This window comes from Calliphora vicina, chromosome 4 (genome assembly GCF_958450345.1).
Source record: "Calliphora vicina chromosome 4, idCalVici1.1, whole genome shotgun sequence".
Classification (NCBI taxonomy): domain Eukaryota; kingdom Metazoa; phylum Arthropoda; class Insecta; order Diptera; family Calliphoridae; genus Calliphora; species Calliphora vicina.
Genome location: NC_088783.1, coordinates 64328730 through 64353515, shown reverse-complemented (window position 1 = coordinate 64353515; position 24786 = coordinate 64328730). Strand labels below are relative to the sequence as shown.

The window sequence follows — 24786 nt, the reverse complement described above, 5'->3', positions numbered from 1 at the left end:
CATACTATGTATAAGGTAATTATCCGTTTCAAAACATTTCAAGAATTTTAACATTGATTTGTTAGTGCATATTTTTGCTAATTTTGCCCGTAAATTCATATTCCATATTTTGACTTTTTAGAGCACATTTGTTCCTTTGTTGATCATATTCTGCCATTTGTATACGTTTTTTATACCCTTCACCATGAGTTGCAAGGGTATATATAAGTTTGTCATTCCGTTTGTAATTTCCACATTTTTCATTTGCGACCCCATGAAGTATATATATTCTGGATCGTTATAGATAGCGGAATCGATATAGCCATGTCCGTCTGTCCGTCTTTGTGTTGAAATCAACTGTCCGAAGCCCCCAAATAACTTACATACACGATTCATACATCAATATCTTCGAAATTCTTCCGGCTCGGTCGCTATTTAAAATCGGTCCACAATGGCTGAGATATTAGGAAAAAACTAGGACAACCTCGATTTTTGACCTATATCTGGATTACTAAGTCATTAATATAGACAATATGGATATCTAATGATAGATATTTCAAAGACCTTTGCCACGACGTATATAAGACCATAGTAAGTTGGACATACAATAGGTCAAAATCGGAAAAAAATATTTTTTACCCGAATTTTTTTTCATCAAAAATTTTTTTTGTCATAAATTCTTTTTCCAAAAAAATAAATTAAAGAAATTTAAAAAAAAAAATTTTGAAAAAAATTTTTTTAAAAAAATTAAAAAAAAATTTTAAACCATTAAAAAAAAAATTGATTTTGTTTAAATAAAAATATTTAAAAAAAAATTATTTTTAAGTATAATTTGGTGAAGGGTATATAAGATTCGGCACAGCCGAATATAGCTCTCTTACTTGTTTTTTTTTTCAAATTATATATTTTTTTGCCAATTTTGATAATAACTTCGTATTACTTTGGATAGAGTACTGTTAAATTCTTCCAAATATCATCTCGGAATATGACTTTATCGTAAATAAATATTGATATAAAGCTAAAATTTAACAAAAATAAGTTCTGTATAATTCAGGCTGCAAATTTGTACGACGATATATTGTGATGCAATTTTTGTTTCCATCCGGGATATGCTTTGTCTGTCCAGGTTCTTTAAAGGTCAGCTTCCTTTGAAATCTTCTTTACCATAGAGCTGTATTTTATCTTTGGAATATGTTTGTTAATGGACGAAGCTTCAAATAGAATATTCGACGAGTTTAAAGTTTCGGCTTAAGACTTATGATTGGAAAGTAAATGCAATGGATACAATCCAAAGAGATGATTTTGTTGGCTCTATAAGTTAGGGCTAGCTAATTACTACAATCCGACGAGATAAATGCTTCCGCTCTCAGTCGGCTAACGACTAATTATTGGTAAATATTAGGGTATTCAATTAATCGGGTTTCTGGTTTAATCGGTTAACCGAGCAAATAATTAACCGGGGTTTATATTTATTCGGTTAATAATCGGTTAATTTAAAATTATTCGATTAACCGAATAATGTCTATTTTAAATTTATATTGAAAATACAACCACGAATTTTGTGTACAAAAACATAAAAACAAACAAAACATAACAATTCAACCAAAAAATAATAGCTAATATTGTATTTTAGATCCTTTTTGTATACACATTTGAGTTTTTTTAGGATTTTAGTGAGATCTTCTGAAAAAATCTTTTAAGAAAAGAATATAATTTAATTTTTTTCCTTTTAAACGATTTTTTTCTTTAGATTCAATAAAACTTGACTTGGAAAAAACTATCTCGTTGATGTTGGAGAAATCGAAAGCATGATAAAGAATATCCAATATCTCAGTTTTTTTTTTTAGTTTTTTCTGTTTTAGAATACTTTTGATAGTTTCGTTAAGTTCTGTACATGTAAATGCAAACAAAGTTTCAAATACATATAAATTAAATATGTCAGTTGTTATTCTCACTAAACATTTTCTTGGGTGTTCGAAAAAATATATAATTTTAATTTGAAATTTGTATTTGAATTGAAATGGAAAAATAAAAATATATCGGTTTTAAATTATTCGTTAACCGTACAAAATTAATCGGTTAACCGATTAACGGTTAATCGATTGAATACCCTAGTAAATATAGCTTATGGATGCAATCCGAGGTGATAAATTCTTCAGCTCTCGTCGGCTAACTACAACTTATTGACTAATACTAGCTAATAAGCAGGGAAAAAAAATATGCAAATGCATGTTTTTTTCTGGTGAGTCTAATGATCATATGGATAAGATATTTACACGTTTCAGAACTATTTAATAATTTTGGCATCGATTTGTTAGTGCATATTTTTGCATATTTACCCTTAAATGCATATTTTTGCATATATTTGTTTTAAGAGCATATTTATGTCATATTTTTGCGTTTTTAGAGCATATTTTACTGTTTAATAGCATATTTTGACTTTATCAAAAACAAATTTTGTCTTACTTATTTTTCGCTGTTGTGTTACAGGTTTTTACTTCCTTTGTTTAAAATTCAAAATTGAAAAATAGATGGCTTTTTTTTTAATATGAAATAAGCACTATTTTAATAATAGCGCCATATAAATATCAAATTTTAGTTCTAATTCAAACTTAACTGTTCTAAGAGCCAGTTTTTGACTTCGTATTTAAATATGAATTATATTTAAGTTCTATTTAAATGCGAAAATGAGTTTCTCAGTGCTTTTTTAAATGATACTTAAATGGCCGACGTTGGTCATTTAAATTCTATTTAAGTTTCATAAACTACCATATGTTTTTGACAGCTGACTTTTGTTGTTTGGTTTTTTTTTCACTCTATTGTAGTAAAAAAAAAAAACAAACAACAGCGTCTTGCTAAAAAAAGCGTCTTGCAAAAACTACAATTCCGATGCGGGGCAATTGGAGCTTCTTTTGTGCATTTTCCTACCAATAATTTTATTGTTTAATAAACTTTTATTTCTTATTGGGCAAAATGTATCAATTTTTGTTTTGGTTGAACAGCTGTTTTAAGCAAAACTATCGATAAATTTTTGATATTTAGTAGTGCTACCATACTTTTATCTTATTTAAATAAATCAAATTATGTAGCACTGAAAAACTCAAACTGTATTTAAATACAACTTAATTTTAAGTTAAAATTAACTAAATACGTATTTAAATAACAAGTCAAAAACTGGGCATAAGTGTTAAATAAATATTGTCTTTTAAATTTGCTCCTATAACATCAGTTGATGTCGAAAGAAAATGTTCTATGTATAAAAATGTTTTCAGATCCAATAGACAACGATTTTTATTTGAAAATTTAAGTCAATATTTTGTAATTTATTGCAATAATAACCTTAATTGAAGAAGTGACTTTATATTTATATAAAATATCATCCAAAAATATTTCTCGAGGCCTTTTCATAACATAATTTCCTATTTTTTTATGTTGTATTTATTTTTTGTTATACTTGTTTTAGTTCATGTTATTTTTTGTTTATTTTATGTTACTTTACCTTTTTAGAAATGAATTGTATTGATTTTTTTAAATAAAAGTATATTTTTTGGTTAAAAATTGTGTAAAAGTTTGTTTTTTAAGAGCATATTTTTTAAATTTTAAGAGCATATTTTAAAGTTTTTACTGCATATTTAAAGCGCTTAAAACGCTTTTTTTAGAGCATATTTAAGGTTTCCCTGCTAATAAGTAACAATCCAACGAGATAAATGCTTCGGCTATCGGTCGGCTAACTACGGATTTTAAACACATTTGTTCCGTTTCCAAATCTAGCTGGACAAAATTATAAAAATTTTAGTCTACAGAATAAAACGAAATATACAGTGGTCGACATAAGTCTACGTACGACCACAATTTTTGCCACTTTATTAGAGAAAACCCGGTAAATACAAAAAATAATAATACAGTTTTGTTTGAAATCTATTTTTATTGCTATGCACCAAAAAAAAATGTTGTTGCAATGTAAACATGCAAAATTATTCATAAAAAACAATAAAAGAAAACATTGACAAAAGTCTACATACGACTACAGCATGTCCTGGTTTTTTTTTAATACTAACAGATAAGCAAGCAATTTATTAAGTCTACAGTTCAAACAATATTCAGTAACTTTGAAAACACTGGTAGAGTTAAAAACAAGTAAGAGTGCTATATTCGGCTGTGCCGAATCTTATATACCAAATTATACTTCAAAATTTTAAATATTTTTAGGTAAACAGAATTTCATTTTTTTCCAGTTGTTTTTTTAATTTTTTGGAAAAAAATTTTTTCGATTGTTATTTTAAATTTTAAATTTTTTTTTTTAAATTTTAAATTTTTTTTTTTGTTTTTTCAATTTTTTTTTGTGAAATAAAAAATTTAAAATTTAAAAAAAAAGATTGGCTACTCTACCATGCCCCACGACAATTGTACACACCACCTCAAAGCCCGGACTTAAATGTTATTGAGCACGTGTGGGAAATAATGGTCGTACGTAGACTTTTGTCGGTCACTGTATATTTCTTAAATGAAGTAAATTTCGAAAAATAATAACAATTTTCATAAAATATCCTTGAAAAATCGTAAAAATTAAGGAATATCACAATATAAAGGGGAAGCTTGGACGTTTATGCAGCCATTTTAAATGATACCCTATATTAAAGAGTGAGCCAAAAAAAACTTATGCTTGTATAAGTTAAATAAAACTTAAACCGTTCCATATAAAAATTCTCAAAAATACGTAAATAATTTCCGCTTTAAAACGGACATGTCGTAGTATACCTTTCCTGTGTTCTTTAATGTTCTAAAATTGACATTATTGTTTGAATCGGGCCAAAAACTATGAAGGCAGTCTGTGCTGTTTTAAGAAAGGTAAAAGCCGTTTTTTATACACTCCGTAATATATATTTATGTGTTTATCGTGTCTGACTGCAAATGGCTTACCGCACAGGAAACATCTTGGTTAATTTTGTTTGTTTTTTTTGTCCGGTAATGTTCTCGTCCATTAGCTACAGAATAATCTTGACCCGGAAGTTTTGAAAATAAGCCAGTACACAAGTTTCATCATCCAGCACACAAGCCGTTCTTATGCCGTCGTTGGCCTTTGATATAAACACTTTTTGTATGTTCAGTCATTTATGTACCTATTTGCTGATTTAATCGACTACAAAGATCTAGAATACTATATAGTATGGATTGGAAACTGAGAGCGAAAAATCTATTTCTGTTGTCAAAAACCGAATTCATGAGAATTTATTGCCATTTATTTATTGTATCAGAGTAATTTTCCTTAAATTTGTTTCTTTGAAAAATCTCTCTCCTTCCCTTCTATGAAATAATTTGATGTTATAACTATATGGGGAATTTCATGTCAAGTGAATCAACTTTTGAAATCGATGTCATCCGATCGGGATGAAATTTGTACCAAGGTTAGTCCTATTAGATAGTAATTCACAATTTTTCAACAAAATCGGTCAAGAACTCTCTACATTATAAGGTCGCAAATGAATATTGTAGAAATTGTAAGGAGTGAGCACGAGAAAAATGTTCTTACGTTTGTCATAATAAAATTTAAACTAATAAGTGAATTGTTTTATATTTAATAAATAATTATTAACAACTGCTATGTTCATGTTAATAATTAACAACTCTCTAAGACTTTATTTGCAGTTTTCAGTCTAAATCAAATGGAAAGTTATGTTTAATGATGTAGTGCAGTAGTCATTTATTATTTTTAACAATTCATATTCTCAAAAGTTCCTTGTCTTTGAATTATGCCTAAAAAGAATAGAATCTAGTTTCCAAAATTAATATAATTTAAAAGCAAAATTTATTTAATTTAAAATTAGTCCTGCTCTATTCCTTAAATATGTTATAAAAAGAAAAACCAGTATTGAATTTGTTGCCTTTTTTATTATTATGTTAATAACATTATTTTATATATTTAGTATACATTTATATATATTTAGATAATAGTTTATATTTTACAATATTTTTGCATTAGTTAAACTCGTTGCTCACAAAATTATTTATATGGTGATTAAAGTAATATTTTATTTATAACATATATATATTTAAATATAATAATCTTGCTTTTAGGTACACATTTTTGTATTTTTTCTTAAATATTTTATATACAGCATTTGTCATTGCCATGTTGAATAGATTATAATTGTTCATAAGTAGTCCATTTCATTAGAAGCCCATGATTCCTAAAGCCTCACGTAATTTTTGGGGTAATTGGTGTCTATAAAAATGTAATAATTTAAGTATTAATAATTGCAAAATTAGAAACTATTATTAACTTAAAAGTACTTACTTCAAGTCATCTTTGCCATTTAGGGTTTTCATTATTACAAAAGCCAAGATTACGCCTTGACCCAAAAACAAATAACTCTTCTTAAGGAAAATGGTTGGTTCCACAGTATAGTCATCTTTGATGTAGCGGTGATTTCGGCGATTGACTGAATTAAGCTGTAGAGAATTTCTTTGGTGATTTTCACGTTCCATTTGCAAAAGCCGAATTTGTTGGTTATCTACTACACGCCTGTTAACACTTCGTTCTTCAAATTGCCTTGAAGTTTCCTGGCGTTGATTTTCATTTTCATTACGATTTTCAGTTGATTCCCGTTCAATACGTAAAGATTCACGAGTGTCTTCTAAACGTCTAGTGGCTTCGCGTTGGATTTCAGGATTATCAAGTAGTTCATCTATAAGTTGAGAAGCACGGGTATCGTCTAAACGTCTGTTAAAAGCATTTCGAATTGTAAGTTTATTCAATTGTCTTAAAGATTGATGATGTTCTTTACGGCTTTCTTCCGAACGTCTGCTGACATCACGTTGAACTTGACGATCTCCAAGTCGTCTTAATGTTTCATCACGTCCTACTCGTTCACGATTATTTTCATCTCTTCGTTGTCTAGATTCCAATTCTCTTTGACGTTCTTCACGGTTGTCTTCTGAAAGTCTGCTGATTTCACGTTGATCTTGACGATCATCAATATGTCTTGAAATTTCACTACGTTCTACTCGTTCACGATTATTTTCATCACGACATTGTATTGACTCCCTGCCTGTATATATTTGGTCTTCATGGTCATCAAGACGTCTTAAAGATTCAACACGTTCTACTCGTTCACGATTATTTTCATCACGACGATTTCTGGATTCCCGTTCTTTTTGAGAAAGTCGATCATCTATAAGTTGATTATCACGAGTATCGTCTGAACGTCTACTAACATCACGGCGAACTTCACGTTCATCCAATTGTCTTAAAGATTTACGGCGTTCTCCACGGTTGTCTTCTGAACGTCTGCTGATTTCAAGTTGGGCTCGACTATCATCAATACGTCTTGAAATTTCAATACGTTCTACTCGTTCAAGTTTATTTTCATCAGGACGTTTTCTGGATTCCTGCACTCTTCGAGAAAGTCGCTCATCTATACGTTTAGTATCACTAGTATCGTCTGAGCGTCTGCTAGCTTCACGTTCATCCAATTGTCTTAAAGTTTCACGACGTTCTTCAAGGTTGTCTTCTAAACTGATTTCCAGTGGGGATTGACGATCATCAAGACGTCTTAAGAGTTCACCACTTTCAATTATATTTTCATCTCGACGTTGTCTGGTTTCCTGTTCTCTTCGAGAAAGTCGCTCATCTATACGTTGATTATCACGAATATCAGCTGAACGTCTGCTGGCTTCACGTTCATTCAATTGTCTTAAAGATTCACGGCGTTCTTCACGGTTGTCTTCTGAACGTCTGCTGATTTCACGTTGATCTTGACTATCATCAATACGTCTTGAAATTTCACGACGTTCTTCACGGTTGTCTTTTAAACTGATTTCCCGTAGGGATTGACGATCATCAACACGTCTTAAAAGATCACCACGGTCTTCGCGTTCAAGTATATTTTCATCACGACGATGTCTGGATTCCCGTTCTTTTTGAGAAAGTCGTTCATCTATACGTTGAGTATTACGAGTATCGTCTGAACGTCTGATAACATTACGTTGAACTTCACGTTCATCCAATTGTCTTAAAGATTCACGGCGTTCTTCACGGTTGTCTTCTGAACGTCTGCTGATTTCACGTTGGTCTTGACTATCATCAATACGTCTTGAAATTTCACTACGTTCTACTCGTTCAAGTTTATTTTCATCACGACGTTGATTGCATTCCTGCACTCTTCGAGAAAGTCGCTCATCTATACGTTTAGTATCACGAGTATCGACTGAACGTCTGCTAACTTCACGTTCATCCAATTGTCTTAAAGTTTCACGACGTTCTTCACGGTTGTCTTTTAAACTGATTTCCCGTAGGGATTGACGATCATCAACACGTCTTAAAAGATCACCACGGTCTTCGCGTTCAAGTACATTTTCATCACGACGTTGTCTAGATTCCTGTCCTCTTCGAGAAAGTCGCTCATCTATACGTTGAGTATGACGAATATCTGCTGAGCGTCTGCTGGCTTCACGTTCATCCACTTTTCTTAAAGATTCATGGTTGTCTTCTAAACGTCTACTGATTTCTCGTTGATCTTGACGATCATCAATATGTTTTAAAATTTCAGCACGTTCTACGAGTTCAAGTTTATTTTCATCACGACGTTGTCTGGATTCCTGCACTCTTCGAGAAAGCCGCTCATCTATACGTTTAGTATCACGAGTATCGTCTGAGAGTCTGCTGGCTTCACGTTCATCCAATTGTCTAAGAGTTTCACGACGTTCTTCACGGTTGTCTTCTAAACTGGCTAAACGGTCTTCGCGTTCAAATATATTTTCATCATGACGTTGTCTAGATTCCTGTTCTCTTCGAGAAAGTCGTTCATCTATACGTTGAGTATCGCGAATATCGCCTGAGCGTCTGCTACCTTCACGTTCATCCAATTGTCTCAAAGTTTCACGACGTTCTTCACGGTTGTCTTCTGAACGCCTGCTGATTTCACGTTGAGCTTGGCGATCATCAAGACTTCTTAAAGTTTCATCGCGTTCTACTCGATTACGATTGCGATTATTTTCATCACGACGTTGTCTGGATTCCTGCACTCTTCGAGAAAGTCGTTCATCTATATGTTGGGTATCACGAGAATCGCCTGAGCGTCTGCTAGCTTCACGTTCATCCAATTGTCTTAAATTTTCATGTCGTTCTTCACGGTTGTCTTCCGAACTTCTGCTGATTTCACGTTGGGCTTGAAGATCTCCAAGTCGCCTTGTTGCATCACGATCTACTCGTTCCCGTGTATTTTCATCACGACGTCGTTCTCTTCGAGAAAGTAGTTCATCTACACGTTGCATATCATGAGTATCGTCCGAACGTTTTATTGATTCACGTCGTTCTTCTCGGTTGTGTTCTGAATGTCTGCTGGTGTCACGTTGAGCTTGACGTACACGATTATTTCGATGAAGGCGTTGTGTAGATTCTATGCGCTGAGATTCACTAGTTTCATCTGTACGTGTTCTAACCTCACGTTGAGCTTCACGTTGTTTATTGTTGTCTTCTGAACGTCTGTTTGTTTCACGTTGTGCTTTATGGTCATCAAGTCGCCTTGAAGTTTCATCACGTTCTACTCGTTCCCGTTTATTTTCAATACGATGTTGTCTAGATTCATGATCCTTTTGAGGATGTTGGTCTTCTATACGTCGAGACTGACGAGTATTTTCAGATTGTCTCATTTCATCACGTTGAGCTTTAGGTTTATTTAACTGTCTTGGGTTTTCATAACGTTCGCTGATTTGTCGTATGTTTTTAAGATTTTCCATTCGCTCTCGTTGGTTTTCATAAGAAGCTTCACGATTATTTTCTGGATTCAAATGTCTTAAAGTATCATAACGTTCTACTCGTTCGCGGTTAGTTTCCTTGCGTTCATCTAATTGTCGAAAAGTCTGACGTTGTTCACGCCTGTTGTCTGTACGTCTGATGACATCTTGTTCATGTAATCGTCTTAAAGCTTCACGACGTTCACTTTTATCATCTAAATGCCTGGTAACATCACTTTTGGCTTGACGTAAACGGCGATCATTTAATACAGTGTTTTCTTCACGATTTTCTTCACGCAATAGATAATTTTGTTGAATTTCTCGATCCACCCGCTGCTTATCAATTTCATTGAGTCGCTGATTATTAATATCACGACGAGTTTGTTCTTTAACGAAACCTCTTTCAAGCTTTTCACCAAGATAGCGATACTGTTCTCTTAAATCAGTTGGATTTGCTGTTCTCCGCTCGACAGATCGTTCATAGCAATAGTCACGATCACAAGTACGAAAGAGTTCTTGTCCTAGACACGATGCCAAAAATAGAACATAGACAGTTGTTTTCAACTGCCAAAAACCAAATAACATTGTCACTTAAGATATTTCTTTTAACTGGTTACTGTTTATTTCCGATTTTAAACTCAAATAGTTTTAATATGTATTTTCTATGAGATATTCTTGGTATTTAATATTTTTTTTTTATTTAGAATTGCGGTTTTATTACTTCCGTAATGTTTTCGTTCGAAGTCTTTGTATCGACTGTTGTCCTTAGCAATTTTCTAGCGTCTTTTATACCAATTTCTCAATTGCTCTTGCAAAAGGAAGTTTTAATGTTTCCTTTTCATTGAACTTCAATTTAAAAAATGATTGATTTAATTTTCTTATCGCACATGTGCACCAGCACACAAGACACCAACCATATTTAATGTACTTAAATATATTGCAAAAGGATTAGAAAAAATACAGTTTGTATATGTGATTGAAGATTTTCATTTTATGAATGAATTTTTTTTATATCAAGAAAGGCAATGACGTCATTATAATAGGTTTTATTTAATATCAACCTAATCTGTGGTTGAGAAAATACAATTGAGGAATAAGTCATGGTGTCAAGAGTTTAACAAGAAACATAACATTCAGGAACCCAGTGTGGTAAAGTAAAAATGTGTTTCCCATTAATATAGTATAAGTTCTTAATGTCTTTTAGCATAATTTTGAGATTTAAGTTAATTTTTTATTCAGTATACTTTATAAAGTGCAGTACTAAATAAATGTTTAAAGCGACTACCCTCTAGATTACTTAGAGACACTTAAGTGACCATTGACTTCATGCTAGATTAACTGGGATGTATAAAGTAGCCAATTGACTTCTATCTGCACTACATAGCACATACGTGTCGAATGACCCCAAATATATCAATTGAAGTTAGTCAAGTGATCAGAAATTTTTTTCTCTGGGAGGCCATACGCTGTAATTTCTATCTATGACGTCAATTCTAACATATACATTAGGCATTTATAAACTTCATTCATAAAATACTTCCACTTGAATTCAATCAAGCATAAAATTTCTTTAAGCTAATAAAAAGGAAAAATATTCAGAGACACAGTTGCATTCAGTAATCGAAAAATAATAGAATTTGCAATAAATTGAAGAAAAGGGAAGTGTACGATTTAGATAACAACCAATGAGTAACTCTAGCAATAGTTAAAATATAATAAATTTGATTAAGCGTTTTTTTTTTCTAATATCATTTTAAACCACATAGACTCGTTACATTTTAATACCCAGCAAAAGGAAAGGGCTACAAAGGAAACGCATTTAGGCGTAAAATACAAATTATTTAATATGAGGCAGCACAATGTTGTTAATAAATATCATGGTAACACATATGTTATTGAAGAAAAGTATGTGTAAATGATTGGATAGATTGATAAGAATGAGGTATAAATAGCAATGATTTGTTCAAGACACTGAACAGTTTAAAAGTTGACTAATAACAGAAAAGTTCTATACGTTCTTAAGTGTTACATCGCGACAATCAAATTTTCAAAACTTCAAAAAAATAAATTAAAAAACAAAAACCGCAAGATGTAGTCTAATAAGGTAAGTTGGCTTTTTTAAGTCTTTCATTCAGTTCGTTTTTCTATTCGAACTAGAAATTTTAAACAAATTGTTACGAACTTCAAATATTCTAGAGAAATTTTAGGGTATAATTTTATAAAACGAAACGACAAACGTTAAAATAAAATTCTATGGAAAATATTCAAGTTTTAAATCATTTTCCCAGTAATCTTCATACAAATTGCTTACGTTTCCAAAAATTTCGTTTTATAAAATGAGGCCCTTAAACAGTTTTTATGGAAAATTTCAAGTTCCTCTTATCGAATTTGAAATTTTCCATAAAAAACTGGTTAATTCTTTTCGAACTTTCGAAATTTAACCATTTTCGGTCTTGAAATTCTACCAGTTCCTTTCGAAATTCGAACTCAAAATTTTCTATAGAAAATTTAACCAATTCTTTTCGAATTCGAAATTTTCTATATAAAACTAGCTGAACCCGGTCCGCGTTGCTGGCCTTTAGAAAACATATGTTTTATATTGCATCTCGGTCTCGATTTTAATATACAGTGTCGGAAAAAGTCGGTAATCCAACCTTCAATGTTAATGCATGTGGTTGCATTTCGGCTGGTTCCAATGAATTCAAAATTTCAGTAGGATAATTGACGACTTGTTCTTCGTTCATTACTGTGTCAATCGATTTGTATTTTATTGTTTCGCCAGGCAATTTCAATTGTATTTGGTCATCGAGCTTGTTAACATCATAATTTTTTTATTAAAAGTAGATTTCATATAGCAATGCACCTAATATGCAAGAGTAAAAAAAATTGTTTATCACAGACCGAAAATCAAAAATCTGACTTTACACTGTTACCCAAAAGGCTTTTCTGAAGATTCCGTGAAAATTTCATCAAAATCGGTCCAGCCATTTTTGAGTCCATACGGAACATACATACATCCATTTTTATGAAGCGGTAAAATGTAAAAACCGAAAATCAAAAATCTGACTTTAGGGTTCTACACGCTAGGCTATTCAGAAAATTCCCTGAAAATTTCATTAAAATCGGTTCAGCCGTTTTTGAGTTCATTCGGAACATACATCCATTTTTATATATATAGATTAGAGTGACAGCCGACTTTTTTTTTTAGATTTCAAAGAGTGCCGGGTGGAATATTGTGACACTAGGCCTAAATGTTAAGTGCTGAAAATTTGAGCCAAATCGGGCAACGATTTCTGGACGCGCATCGAGGTCAAAGTTCAGATATATGCAAAATTTTACTGTTAATATGGAATAAATAGGTGAAACTCGTTAACTTTCTGCATTGTTTTCTAGAAATATGTAGATTTATTTATATTAATGAATATTACATTAAAAAAAAATTTTGTAAATTAACCCTGTATCTCCTTTGGTTCAAAATGACCCAAAAACTGTATTATCGCCAAAATTAGAGAAAAATGCAAATTTTTCAGTTTTTGAAAAAATTTTGCTACTAAATACTTTTGCAATTGAATGCAAAAGAATCGAAATATGTACGTAATTATCGTTGTAATGAGATATAAATGACAAAATTTGATTAAAAAATTTTAAAGTTATTACAAATTCGCCAGACCATTAACGTGTTTCAGGCCACTTGAACAAAAAATTTAGGAAAAAAATTAAGATATTTCGAGAAAACTTAAAATAAAAGCTAATTTTTACTTAAAATATGTCCATATTTACTTGTATATGAGTTTTTGTCTTCGTAGGATACCGTTAACCTATTCGCAGGTATGGCCAAAAAAAATAATTTTTTTTAACGGCTGTTTCAAAACTCCATTTTCAAATTTTTAAAAATTTTGTTAAACAAATTTCAGATTTTTTCGATCATCATATTGGGGTTTATTGAGATCAAAATAGGGAATAAAAATATGAAAAAATTATGTCAATACCTCTTACAGTTTTTCCGTACCTTGGCCGAGTTTCATGAAAATCGGCCCAAAAATATATGACACTTCGCTATCTTTTCATTAGAAATTCCAAATATTGAAAAATTTGACCTTTGACCTTCACGATTCAAAGGTTATCGTTTTCCGATTTTAGTAAAACTTCCTGAACATATTTAAAATTATAAGGACTATAATATTATGAATAGGTTTTACTTAAAATTTATAACAGTAAGGAAATTGGACTCATTCGCCTAAATATGGACAAAAAATTAGTTTTTCTTGAAAAACGCAAAATTTAAATCGCAGGTACGGAAAAACTGTAAGAGGTATTGACATAATTTTTTCATATTTTTATTCCCTATTTTGATCTCAATAAACCCCAATGTGATGATCGAAAAAATCTGAAATTTGTTTAACAACATTTTTAAAAATTTGAAAATGGAGTTTTGAAACAGCCGTTAAAAAAAATTATTTTTTTTGGCCATACCTGCGAATAGGTTAACGGTATCCTACGAAGACAAAAACTCATATACAAGTAAATATGGACATATTTTAAGTAAAAATGAGCTTTTATTTTAATTTTTCTCGAAATATCTTAATTTTTTTCCTAAATTGTTTGTTCAAGTGGCCTGAAACACGTTAATGGTCTGGCGAATTTGTAATAACTTTAAAATTTTTTAATCAAATTTTGTCATTTATATCTCATTACAACGATAATTACGTACACATTTCGATTCTTTTACATTCAATTGCAAAAGTATTTTTTTAGTATCAAAATTTTTAAGAAAACTGAAAAATTTGCATTTTTCCCGAATTTTGGCGATAATACAGTTTTTGGGTCATTTTGAACCAAAGGAGATACAGGGTTAATTTACAAAATTTTTTTTTTTGAGTGTAATATTCATTAATATAAATAAATCTAAATATTTCTAGAAAAAATGCAGAAAGTTAACGAGTTTCACCTATTTATTCCATATTAACAGTAAAATTTTGCATATATCTGAACTTTGACCTCGATGCGCGTCCAGAAATCGTTGCCCGATTTGGCTCAAATTTTCAGCACTTAACATTTAGGCCTAGTGTCACAATATTCCACCCGGCACTCTTCAAAATTTTAACAACAATTTTTTTCCATACAACTGATTGTCACTCTAATATAGATGTTTGTATGAGAAAATTCGAAAATCTTTACGAAAGCACCGAATGGACCTAATGTAGTATTTTAGGTGTCTAAAACCATATTCAGAAAATTTCCTTTCCAATGATACCAGTTTGGAGCTAATCGGTTGGATGGTTTCCGAGTCTATAACGGACATAGGTAGAAACATTTTTTGTATTTTTTATATATAGATTTAACCATTTTCGATCTTGAAATTTTCTATAGAAAATTTAACCAGTTCGTTTCGAACTTGAAATATTCTATAAAAAATTTAACCAGTTCGTTTCGAACTTGATATTTTCTATAGAAAATGTAACCAGTTCATTTCGAAATATTCTATAAAAAATTTAACCTGTTCGTTTCGAACTATTTAACCTGTTAGTTTCGAATTTTTCTATAGAACATTTTTTTTGCAATTCGCTTCGAACTAGAAGTTTTGTAGACTATTTAACCAATTCGTTTCGAACTTAAAATATTCTATAGAAGATTTAACCAGTTCCTTCCGAACTTAAAATTTTTCTTAGCAAACTTTAAATTTTCTATAAAAACTTTGTAAAGTTCGTGGCACAACCCATTTTTTATAGAAAATGAGTCCAGTTCGTGACGAACCATACATTTTTTAAATAAATTTAATAAAGTTCGTGACAAACAAAAAATGTTATATATAAAATTAATCAAGTTAGTGACAAAATATAAATTTTCTATAGAAAATTGATCTAGTTGTAAGGCACTAAAAATGTTCTATAGAAATTTAGTCAAGTTCGTAGCAAACTTTAAATTTTCTATAGAAAATTGGTCATGTTCGTGACAAATAAAAAATTTTCTAAAGACAATTCGTTTAGTTCATTACTAAGAAGAAATTTTCTATAAAGAATTCATACAGTTTCTTACAAAATAGAAATTTTCTATAGAAAATTCATCAAGTTCTATAGAAAATTAGTCAAGTTCGTAGCTAACTTTAAATTTTCTATAGAAAATTGATCATGTTCGTGACAAATAAGAAATTTTCTAAAGACAATTTATTCAGTTCGTTACTAACAAGAAATTATATATAAATTATAAACAGTTTGTTACAAAATAGAAATTTTCTATAGATAATTCATTAAGTTCGTGATGAAAATTTATCAAATTCGTGATGAACAATATTTTTTTTCGAAAATGGGCCAAGTTCGTAATAAAGAAGAACATTTCTATAGAATATGAATCAAGTTCCGGACGAACAAGAAAATGTCTGTAGGAAATGTATCAAGTTCGAAACGAACATGAACATTTCTGTAGGAAATGGTTCAAGTATGTAACGTACTAGAAACTAGTCAAGTTCGTTGCGTACGAATAAGAAAATTGACTATAGGAAATTTCTAAAATATCAATATAAATTTATATTAAAATATTTATGTTATCTCTTTTCAGATATTATTCTCCTATAGGAGACATCGTTTTATTTATTTTTATCTTTCTAAATATTTATTTTCTATAATTAAAGCCTGTTATCAGAGTAAAAACCCTCCATTAAAATATTATATTTAAACATTATTTTAAGTCACTAATGAACATGATTTTTATTTTATAAATCTTGACTACCCTACTAGATGAAAATGTGAATCACAATAATGTTAACAAAAATTAAATTATGGTTTAAACTAAATTATATATAATCATAATATGTATTATTATATGTATCAATGTTATTAAAAAAATTAATAAATATGAAATTCAGTATGATTATAAAAATATTTCTATACCTAAAATATACTACTTGTTGCTAATTTAATATACATTATATTCGAACATATTCATAAACAAATATTTAAAATTATTGTTATAATATTATCAAATTAATCCAATACGACATTTTAATTAAAATTTATTGTTCTCTATTTGTTTATTATAAAAACAATTATATATTTATCAAAACTACTACATGATTATTAAGAAGAAAAAAAAAGTGAAATTAAGCAAAATTTATATGTGTCATGTTGCTGTTGTTTGGGATTCGAATTATTTTTTTTTCTTTTTTGAAATTATTAAATCTCTTATAAATCTTTAAAGATTTTATTGAAATTATATAAAAAAAATTAAATAAAGCACATACATATTGTTAAATATTCGTTTGAAATAAATATGACAGAAATATTAAAAGTTATTAAATGTAAATGTGTTTCTTTTTCATACTGATTTATTGAAATAGATAAGATTGTTTGTTGTTCTTTTTTCAGTTCATTTCGAAAAGAAAGTATGTCATTTTGTAATGAACAAGAAATTGTCTATAGAAAATGTAACCCGTTCGTAACGAACTAGAAAATGTTCGTTACGAACGTTACGAAATGTAACCAGTTCATAACGAACTCGGAATATTATATAGAAAATGTAACCAGTTCCTAATGAACTAGAAATTTTCTATAGAAAAATGTAATCAGTTCGTAACGAAATCGAAATATTCTATAAAAAAGTAACCAGTTCCTAACGAACTAGAAATTTTCTATAGAAAATGTAATCAGTTCGTATCTAACTCGGAATATTCTATAAAAAATGTAACCAGTTCCTAATGAACTAGAATTTTTTTATAGAAAATGTAACCAGAGGCCAAATTACCGCATTCGATATCGAGTAAAATGTATCGTAATTTTCTAATTTCAGATTATGGCATTCGATATCGAGCAAGAAGTATAGTACATTTTATCATAATTCGATATCGAAATTATTTTTCGAATCGATAGCTTATTCGATCACGAATGCTGTAATTTGGTCCCAGTTCGTAATGAACTAGAAATTTTCTATAGAAAATGTAACAGTTCGTTATTATGTAACTCCTTTCGAAAAGAAATTCGTTCGAAATTGTAGGCTTTATACATTGTATTTCGCAAGTGTTTCGAATCGAATTACATAATAACCCCCATGGTCAGTGGTCCTTCAAAAAAAGGTGTCATCAGTTATTGGCCAAAAGCTAATTCAGACTTGGTGATACCGCTCAACTATATATGGCCATAATATAGCTAAGAGTCCACCAAACAAATTTTGTTTACATTTGTTGCCAAAAAAATAGCTTTTTCGTGTCCTTTTTTTTGAAAAAAAAAATAGATGAAAAATTTTTTTTTCACCAAAAAATACAAATATACTTTTCGAGGATCGGTGCTTTGCGTTTTTATTATTTTTTACTCGAAATTAATTTTACTTTACACGCTTTTGCATTAATTCCTCTTTCCAGATAGTATACAAATTGTATACAGTCCCGAAGAAAATTTGTTTCTATTAAAGAAAAAATATAGGGACTTTTTTGGAAAAAAACTTAAAAAAACACGCATCCAAAGTGGAAACATGTACAAACTGTTTGATTTAGCTTCTTCAGAATTTTATCAAAAATACGTGAAAATGATCGACCCTCCGCCGTCCCGTCATATCTAAAACTCGAAAAAAAGAACGAATAAAATTAAAAAAAAATTAAACCTAAATAGCTTTTGAACTAAAAGAGATAACCTATTTTTTGTAGACCATCGCAAGGACTATATCAGCCCAATTATGAATAAAAAATTCCCGGGGTTTGTTCCCTGAGAGTTTTTTCACATTGAATTTGTATTGGAAAAATGAGAAAAGGGAAAAAGCTCCCTAGGAGTTTTTATTCATAATTGGGCTGATATATTTTAAATTTCAGCTCATTCGGATCATAAATGGATTCTTGATCCCCATTCCGCCCATGAAGTTGAGAAACTGTAAATCAAATCGAAAACATCTCAGCCGTGTAAATAATAAAGCACAACATAGAACAAAAAAACTTTGTTTTAGCGTAAAAAAAGTTGTCAAAAAAGAAAGTTTTTAAGGAACAAAGTGATATTTATGAGCTATTTAGATATTTATTTATTGTATGCGGTCTAGGAGAAATCAGGGACCGATATTGTCCATTTTCAATACCAAACAAACCTTATCAAAATAGAGCTAAGCTCCTTTCCTTTGGTATGTATCGTGTTTTCAACAGACAGACGGACATAGCTAGATCGTTTTAGAATCTTATGTGGACCCAGAATATACATACAAACGGATATCAATATACCCCCATAATTTTTTAATGGTGGGTATAAAAATAATAAAAGTAATATTTAACTAAAATATAAACATACGATTTTTCATTAAAACTTCCCTATCTTTGCTATATTTAAACCATCAAATTGTTATTCAAAAGATTAATTTTTAATTTGTAACTTTTAAAAAGTTATTGTAATTTGTTTTTATTTTTATTTCAAATTTTCTTTTTTTTTCTCAATATATTAATACAGAAAACATATTAATACTTAACGCTAGAGTACCTATAAATACAAGAAAATTATTATTAGTATTATTTGAAATAAAAACTAAGAGTATTTCAAAAATATATTGCAAATTATTTTGAGCTTTTGCTGTAAATTGTCTTTTGCTCTTTATGTGAATTATTGTATGTTGTAAGAATAGAAAATTAAACAAATTATTAAGGAGATTCACAGTTTACAATAAAGATATTAGATGGGACACTTAAATAACTAACATATGCAAAAAGATTTGGTAACTATTTTAAATATTTTGTAACTAAAACATATAATAATAACGTTTTTAATTTAAATTTAAAGAAATTATAAGGGATTTATAAACATTTTTAAATTTAAATAATTTTTTTTATTAATCCAATAAATATTTGGTTTTAGTTCTATAATTAAATTGACACTATATTGAAATGTTATTTATTTGAAAAAGGAAAAGTTTACACACTACTTGAGTTTTAAGATTTGATTTTTTTTTTTCGTTTTGATACCAATTAAAGAAAACTTTTTCTAATGTATTTAGATATATTACTATAGTATACAATGCAATATTTATTTATTTAAGTAAATTCTAAACGAACACAAACATTTTTTTTTGGAAATTTAAACTTATTGTTAGCACTAGTATTACTAGATAGATTACAGCTCATTTTCTCAATTTTTGTTTATACATTCTTTCATAAAAGAAAAATAATTCTAAACAATTATTGGGAAATTGAGCATAAATGTTGTAAAGGGTCTTGATTTTTAGTTTTTTTTTTTCTGAAACACGATTTGAAGTAGAGATATTTATTTCATAATTGCTAAACTACTGTTTATTACTCCTATTATTATTAAACCTGAACTCAATAATAATTCTAATTTGTAAATATTTTGTTTTTATTTAAAATTCTTATTTTTAATAATTATTTTTTGTTTTTTTTACTGTAATTTTGTTTTAAAACCTTTGGAAGGAAACTGAACGGTTGCGTTTCTATTTTATTTTTATTGAATTTGTTATTATTTGCTTAATTAGTTGTTTGCCAATAGTTTAAGATCCCTTTTATTTGTAGTGCTGTTATCCTGTTATTGAAAACTTGCTTATTTTTTGACATTTTCTTTAAATAATACTGTTAAAATTCTTAAACAATGATTAAAGTTTATTTTATCATAAAATTTCAGTCCATAATTTTATTATCTGGTAATATTTGGTTTTGTTTTTCTTTAATTTTAATTTTTTTTTTTTAATACAAAATATTTTTTTATGTAACAATTTAATTTGAATTAAACTTAATATGTCAGCATTATTATTTGGACAAATCTTTCCAATTCATGTTACACTGCTAGCAAAAACCCAGCTTTTTATTATTATTATTGTATTATTTTTGTTTTATCACAAAAATACAATTTTGTAATCCATACAAACATGATTTTTGTTCTCAATATTTATGTATATTAAAATAATAATTAAAATAAATTAAATTGGTGCACTAATTAACGCTGTGTTAATTGTTGACTTTCCAGTGAATCTCATTGATTGTTGTTATCGGCCAGCAGATCATCTAAAGCACCATTAAGACGTCCCTTACTAAGAGCCTCGACCAACATGTGCAAACGTTCTTCACGTTCCGTGTGGCGTCTTTCCAATGATGAAACCTGCAAAGAAATTGATAAGTTTTAATGAGAGCTTTGAATAGAATTCATTTGTCGTTCAATTAATTGATAATGGAATTAATTCGTAACAGAATTCATGTAACTTTTGAAATTTTTTGGAAATAAATCTGGCATTTCTAAACGGCTGGTCCGATCGGAATAAAATTTGAGTTTAAGTTATTAAAATGGGCCCAACAAATGCTCCAGGGCGGGGGGCTTAAAATATGAAAAAGTGAACATTTTTTGAAGGACTGAGTTTTAAAAGTGGCGTTTTTTAGAATCTAATTCAGATATTGACTTGAAATTTTTTAACTTATCTAAACAAAAAAATTAGTTAGGAATAAATGTTGATCAAATTGGTCCTAATATTTGCAATACTATTAAAATTTTTATACAAGTTTTAGTTTTAGAAACTCAATAAATATGTAATAAAATCTTTATTTATTAACAAAACTCAATGAAATTTTCAACGTTTTTTATATTTGTAATTCTAATAATAAAACCTGTCAAAAGGTCAAAGGAATACCGCAATTCCAAAAATTGGAGCGAAAATCCCAAAAATGGTATTTTTTACAATTTTGCCCATAGTCGAAATTTTCTTCGGGGCTGGGAAAATACTTTGGGGATAAATAGGGAACATATAAAGGTTTCCAAAGCTGCTTTTCGTTTTCTGATCTCAGCTTTGGAATTTTAGAACATGTGGTCCAAAGTTGTATTTTTGATAAAAAATAGGTCAATTTCCGAAGGTCAAATAATGTTCTCCATAAAGATACCTTACAGAAAAACATAAAATTGTTATATGTTCTCAAAGAAAGTTTTTTTTTAATAAAAAAAGAGTTAAGTCACCTTTTCGCCCAAAATACAGTAAAAATCTACTATTTTTTTAAATTTGAAATTGAAATTTTTTTTTTTTTTTTGGATTTGCAATTGATATTGCTCTGAAATCTTTTGTATATAATCGGTAATTTAGTTGTCTAAATAATAAAAAAAAATTCGATTCCATTCGGTCCAAAAGTACGCCCCATATTTTTAAAAAAGCGGATCAAGGTATGGCAAAATTTTAAAATTATAATTTTGAAATGCCTGTAACTCGGAAATTATAAGAGATAAATTGCATTTTTTTCAAGACCTAGCCGAGCCTAGCCTAAAAATATAAAAATCTTTGAAATTGGATGGTATCTTACTTTGAGCCCCCATAGCGCCACCCCTGGAGCATTTGTAGGGGCCATCGAATACTCCTTGGCTACGTCCACGTCAAATTTTTTACCGATCGGACAAGCCATTTAAAAATGTCAGATTTATTTCCAAAAAATTCTGCCAAACTGTGCTATGTTTGATAATTTAAATAAATTTAAATATTTTCATCATTGTTTTTGCTTTTAATCATTTACAAAATTTATACAATTTTAATTGGAGAAAAATTTAATCATTCAATACATTTTTAAAGATATTTTGTATGGTATTTAAATTCAAGGAAATTTGAATGATCCAATAAGGAATTAAGTCTGTAAAGAATGAATTCTCGAAGGAATGAATTCAATGCATTTAAAGTATTAAAGAATTAAGACTATGAATTAATTGTAATGAATTCTTAAGAGAATTGTTAAGAGATAAAATTTAGTTTTGATGTTAAAAATTTAATAAACAATTTATTATTTCGAACTTTTAGTAACAGTAAATTTTTTTTAAAAAAAAACAATTTATATTTTACACAAAATGCGGAGTTCAACCCATATTGGCATTCAAATGTTAATTAAAAGTTTAAATAACTTGCAAATACAAATATTTTGACCGAGTATAAACAAATTATCATATAAACAAATTAAAAATGTTTTATTAATGCTTTTAGTTGAACTACAACATACTCGAACGGTTAAATAATTAAACTATTAAAATAAAACATAAACAAAAAGAAAATAATTAAAAATACAACAAAATATTTAACGGTCTTTTATTACATAATTTAGAAGTTAATTAAATTTATGTCTTTATTTATATGTACGCAGATGTGTGAACAAATTAATAATCATTCATTTAACACCATTTCGTTACATTTTAAACATTCACTCTCATCATTATTCATTCATTAAATTTCTTTCATTACTTTTTCTTTCAAAACAATTCAAAACAAATTGTATACAAATCATTAAAAAATAAAAAGTGTATCATCAGCGAGTCAGTTGAAAATGATAATGATTGAAATAATAATGATGGTGATAATGATACATTATGCAATGTGAACATTAATTTGTAAATTAAAAGCATAAAAATTGTTACAATTATTGCATAAAAGAAGCCTGGTAGCCAGACTATAGACATACTTGCTGCACGCTCATTAAAAAACCACAAAAAGAAATGTACAAAATTATACAATAAAATAATATAATATTTAATACTAGCTAGCAGTAGACCATTCCGTCCAATGGTCATACTATACATTAAGTATATGATGTATGTGTAGCATATCAAATTTTTTTAATGGTTATTATTGATATTTACTCGAGTTGCTGTGGACATACATAAGTTTGCTTTACTACTAATACCGTTACTTTTGCTACGATTACATGAATCCATTCATCTATCTAGTTTTAAACATACATACCTTGGCTTTTAAAGCGTAATAGTCAACGGGTACTTTACGACGTTTTTGCAAAGCAAATTGTTCATCACGTTCATTGAGACGCTGCTGTAAAATGCGTACGGTTTCGTGACATGTAGCGAGTTCACGTTCATGGGCAGTCTGTAGGGTTTTTAGCTGTTTTGTAAAGAGAAATGATTGTTAATTTAAGAGAATGTTTTCAAGTGTGATATTTAAAAAAAAGAGTTAAAATTTATAATTAGAAATAATATTTTAAAAAACAAATTATTGTTTACAAAACCTATTGCTGTGGTATTTTTGAAAATAATAGGTTATAGTTTTGTTTGGACAAATACTCTAACCTGCTCGAACTCTTCTTTGACTTAAAATACTAGGGTATGATTTTTTAGTGATTCTGAATCAGGCTCTTTATAAAACATATTTTAATGTATATTAGGATGTTTTTTTGTATGATTTTTTGAGAATAATAGTCTTATGTAATGATTTTACAAGTGGAATATTTAATTTAAAAAAAATATTAAATTTTGCATTATAAAAGGAAAAAATATATAAAATTCATAAAACGGTGGGTAAAATTTTGAGTTATTGCTTAAAATTGCGACAGATGTCGTATCTTTTGAGCGCGGTTTTTGTTTTTAATAACTTATATCTCATTTATTGTGTTATTTATTCTCCCTTAGTCATTGGACATTATAGTGTAAACAACAATGTTTTTTTGCATCGAAAATGTCGAATTTTGTACCAACAAATCGTCATATGCGGGAAGTTTTGCTCTACTTCTTTAATTTGAAAAAAAAGTGTAGCTGAAACAATCCGATTACTCACCGAAGCTAATGGTGAATGTGTTTCATCGGTTTCAACGTGCGAGACATGCTTTGTGCGGTTCAGAAGTGGTGATTTTGACAAGGAATTGAAGACCAAGAATTGAAGTCATTACTCCAAATTTCAAAACGTTTGCAAACTACAGGATTAATACAAAAGCTGGAAAATTGGATACCATACAATTGAAGCAGAGAGATCTAGAAAAACGATTTTGCATGTCCGAAATTATGCTTGAACGCTATAAAAAAATAAATTTTGCAGCGAATAATTATTTGCGATGGATCCATTAGGATAACCCGAAGCGTAAGACATCGTATGTGAAGCCCGTCCAACCAGCCGAATCGACATCAAAGCCAAAAATCCATGGCGCTAAGGTAATGCTCAGTATTTGGTGGGGAAATCTGACCATCACAGTTAACCTGTACCGAACGTAACTGATTCGTTTGAAGCGAGTAATCCCCAAAAAAAAACAGTGAATATGCGTCCAGACTCGAAAGCGTAATATTCCAACATCGGAATTTTCGGTCACATGTTACAAAACCTGTTAAAAAATATTTATAATGAAGAGGTTGACATGTTTTGTCTCAC

At 29.2% G+C, this 24786-nt stretch overlaps 3 protein-coding genes across 3 annotated transcripts in view; 1 reads left to right on the top strand and 2 right to left on the bottom strand.

Moving 5' to 3' along the window:
- The window catches only part of LOC135958900 (carboxypeptidase B), a 375293-nt gene that overhangs the window by 238847 nt on the left and 111660 nt on the right, over positions 1–24786 (top strand). The window lies entirely within an intron of this gene.
- On the bottom strand, positions 6151–10299 carry LOC135958459 (trichohyalin-like). The gene is made up of 2 exons (XM_065509366.1): positions 6275–10299; positions 6151–6202 (listed from the first exon to the last, which is right to left on the bottom strand). The coding sequence occupies exons 1-2, from the start codon at positions 10297–10299 to the stop codon at positions 6151–6153; spliced, it is 4077 nt and encodes a 1358-aa protein (XP_065365438.1).
- Positions 20144–24786, bottom strand: part of LOC135958899 (centrosomal protein of 162 kDa) — a 121399-nt gene continuing 116756 nt past the window's right edge. The window contains exons 6-7 of the mRNA XM_065509843.1: positions 23380–23532; positions 20144–20780 (exon numbers count right to left, since the gene is read on the bottom strand). Coding sequence (XP_065365915.1) covers positions 20655–20780; positions 23380–23532 — 279 coding nt within the window. The 3' untranslated portion in view covers positions 20144–20654. The remainder of the gene's footprint in view (positions 20781–23379; positions 23533–24786) is intronic.